General features: G+C 39.7%; 1 protein-coding gene across 1 annotated transcript; it reads left to right on the top strand.

Moving 5' to 3' along the window:
- Positions 1-599: 599 nt before the first annotated feature.
- LOC136418006 (uncharacterized) lies at positions 600-1189 on the top strand. The gene is made up of 3 exons (XM_066403895.1): positions 600-769; positions 834-904; positions 961-1189. The coding sequence occupies exons 1-3, from the start codon at positions 630-632 to the stop codon at positions 1167-1169; spliced, it is 420 nt and encodes a 139-aa protein (XP_066259992.1). The 5' UTR covers positions 600-629; the 3' UTR covers positions 1170-1189.
- The last annotated feature ends 221 nt before the right edge of the window (positions 1190-1410 follow it).

The following is a 1410-nucleotide window of genomic DNA, read 5'->3' on the forward strand; positions in this document are numbered from 1 at the left end:
CTTGATGGGATATATCGGTCGGTTACGGTCAGACTTAAGATGACACGTAAAGTTTCGGAACGGCCAACTACAGGTAACTCCAACTCGAAATCGACCGAATTTAAAACTCTCTTATGGGCAGACAGAATATAAATAGTGAAATTTCCATTCCCCCGAATGGAGTTCGAGACTTGCTGAGGGCACAATAAAAACTTTATTTTATTTTGTATTATTGGGGTCTCGTTTATTGGACTCGTTCTGATGGGGGTTCCAATAACACCAATAGAGGTCAGTGGATAAATCAAACGCGAACGATTTCGCAAATTCGGGCTGACAAGATTTTTCTGGTCTTCATTATAGAAAGAAGTAACCTGAATGTGAAATCCCATGTATGCATACGTAAATCAGAGCTGTTAAATTAGCAAACATCATTATCCGAATGCGTATTGAACTTTCATGACCGTGACTTAGATTAGATGTTTACCATCACGACGGGGTTTCCTGCAGACGGTGAATTACTACTGCTCTCTCTAATCAGCAATTAAAACGTACGCAAATAGACTAACTATCTTCTTCGTATATATTCGCTGCATAAGCAGCAAGAAATATCAATTTCATAAAGCCTCTTAGAGCCTCTGAGAGAAAAAACAATGAAGACTCAAATTTTCCTTTTCGCATTAGTTCTTGTACTGGACCTTGGTGCTGCAATACCGATTCTTGTTGAAGATGAAGAAGGGCAGCAGTATTATCTGATTCCTACTGCAGAGCCTGCGGAAAACCGCCAAAGAAGGTGTGATGAATTGAAGTTGCATGATTTAAGCCACATTTGAATATTTCTCTGTCATTATTTTCAGGGATGTATTTGGTCAAGGGGGCGCCAATGGAAAGACCCAAGGCGGATATGTGGGAGTTAACAACCCTAATGGTAAGAGAAGTGCCAACATTGCAATGTATGTAACTTAAAGAGGGTTTCTTCTCCAGGATCTGGAGGTAGTCTTGGTTATGGCCATACTAATGGATTTGGCCACACTGTTAGTGCCGATGCCAGGGTGCCAGTCTGGTCCAACAAAAATAGATTTGGAGAGTCAACTTTGAACGTAGGAGGGGGCGCAACTCAGCATTTTGGAGGGCCTGGAGGCAATCAAAACTTGGATAAACGTGTTGGTGTTAACTTTAACCATAGATGGTGATTTCTGTGGCATAATTATCGGTTAAGATTTGTTCAAATACATTATTTATTTATATGCAGCGAACAAAAAATGAGTTTCATTTATCTAGTAACTTTTACATACATAGCTTAAAACAAGAAAATCTTATACCGTTGACATTTTTTCAGGATTTATCAATACGACTTTTGTAACGTCCCCCGTAGTTTATGGTCGCACTCTCACTCTATATCGATCTCTCTCGTATGCGTCTAATTTGGGATAA

This window comes from Euwallacea similis, chromosome 32 (assembly GCF_039881205.1).
Source record: "Euwallacea similis isolate ESF13 chromosome 32, ESF131.1, whole genome shotgun sequence".
NCBI lineage: Eukaryota > Metazoa > Arthropoda > Insecta > Coleoptera > Curculionidae > Euwallacea > Euwallacea similis.

Bases quoted from the DNA above. Each gene is read 5' to 3' on its own strand.
- LOC136418006 (XM_066403895.1), top strand. From the start codon at position 630: ATGAAGACTCAAATTTTCCTTTTCGCATTAGTTCTTGTACTGGACCTT. The intron at 770-833 runs GTGTGATGAATT...CATTATTTTCAG, and splicing joins GCGGAAAACCGCCAAAGAAG to GGATGTATTTGGTCAAGGGG. The intron at 905-960 runs GTAAGAGAAGTG...TTTCTTCTCCAG, and splicing joins GGGAGTTAACAACCCTAATG to GATCTGGAGGTAGTCTTGGT.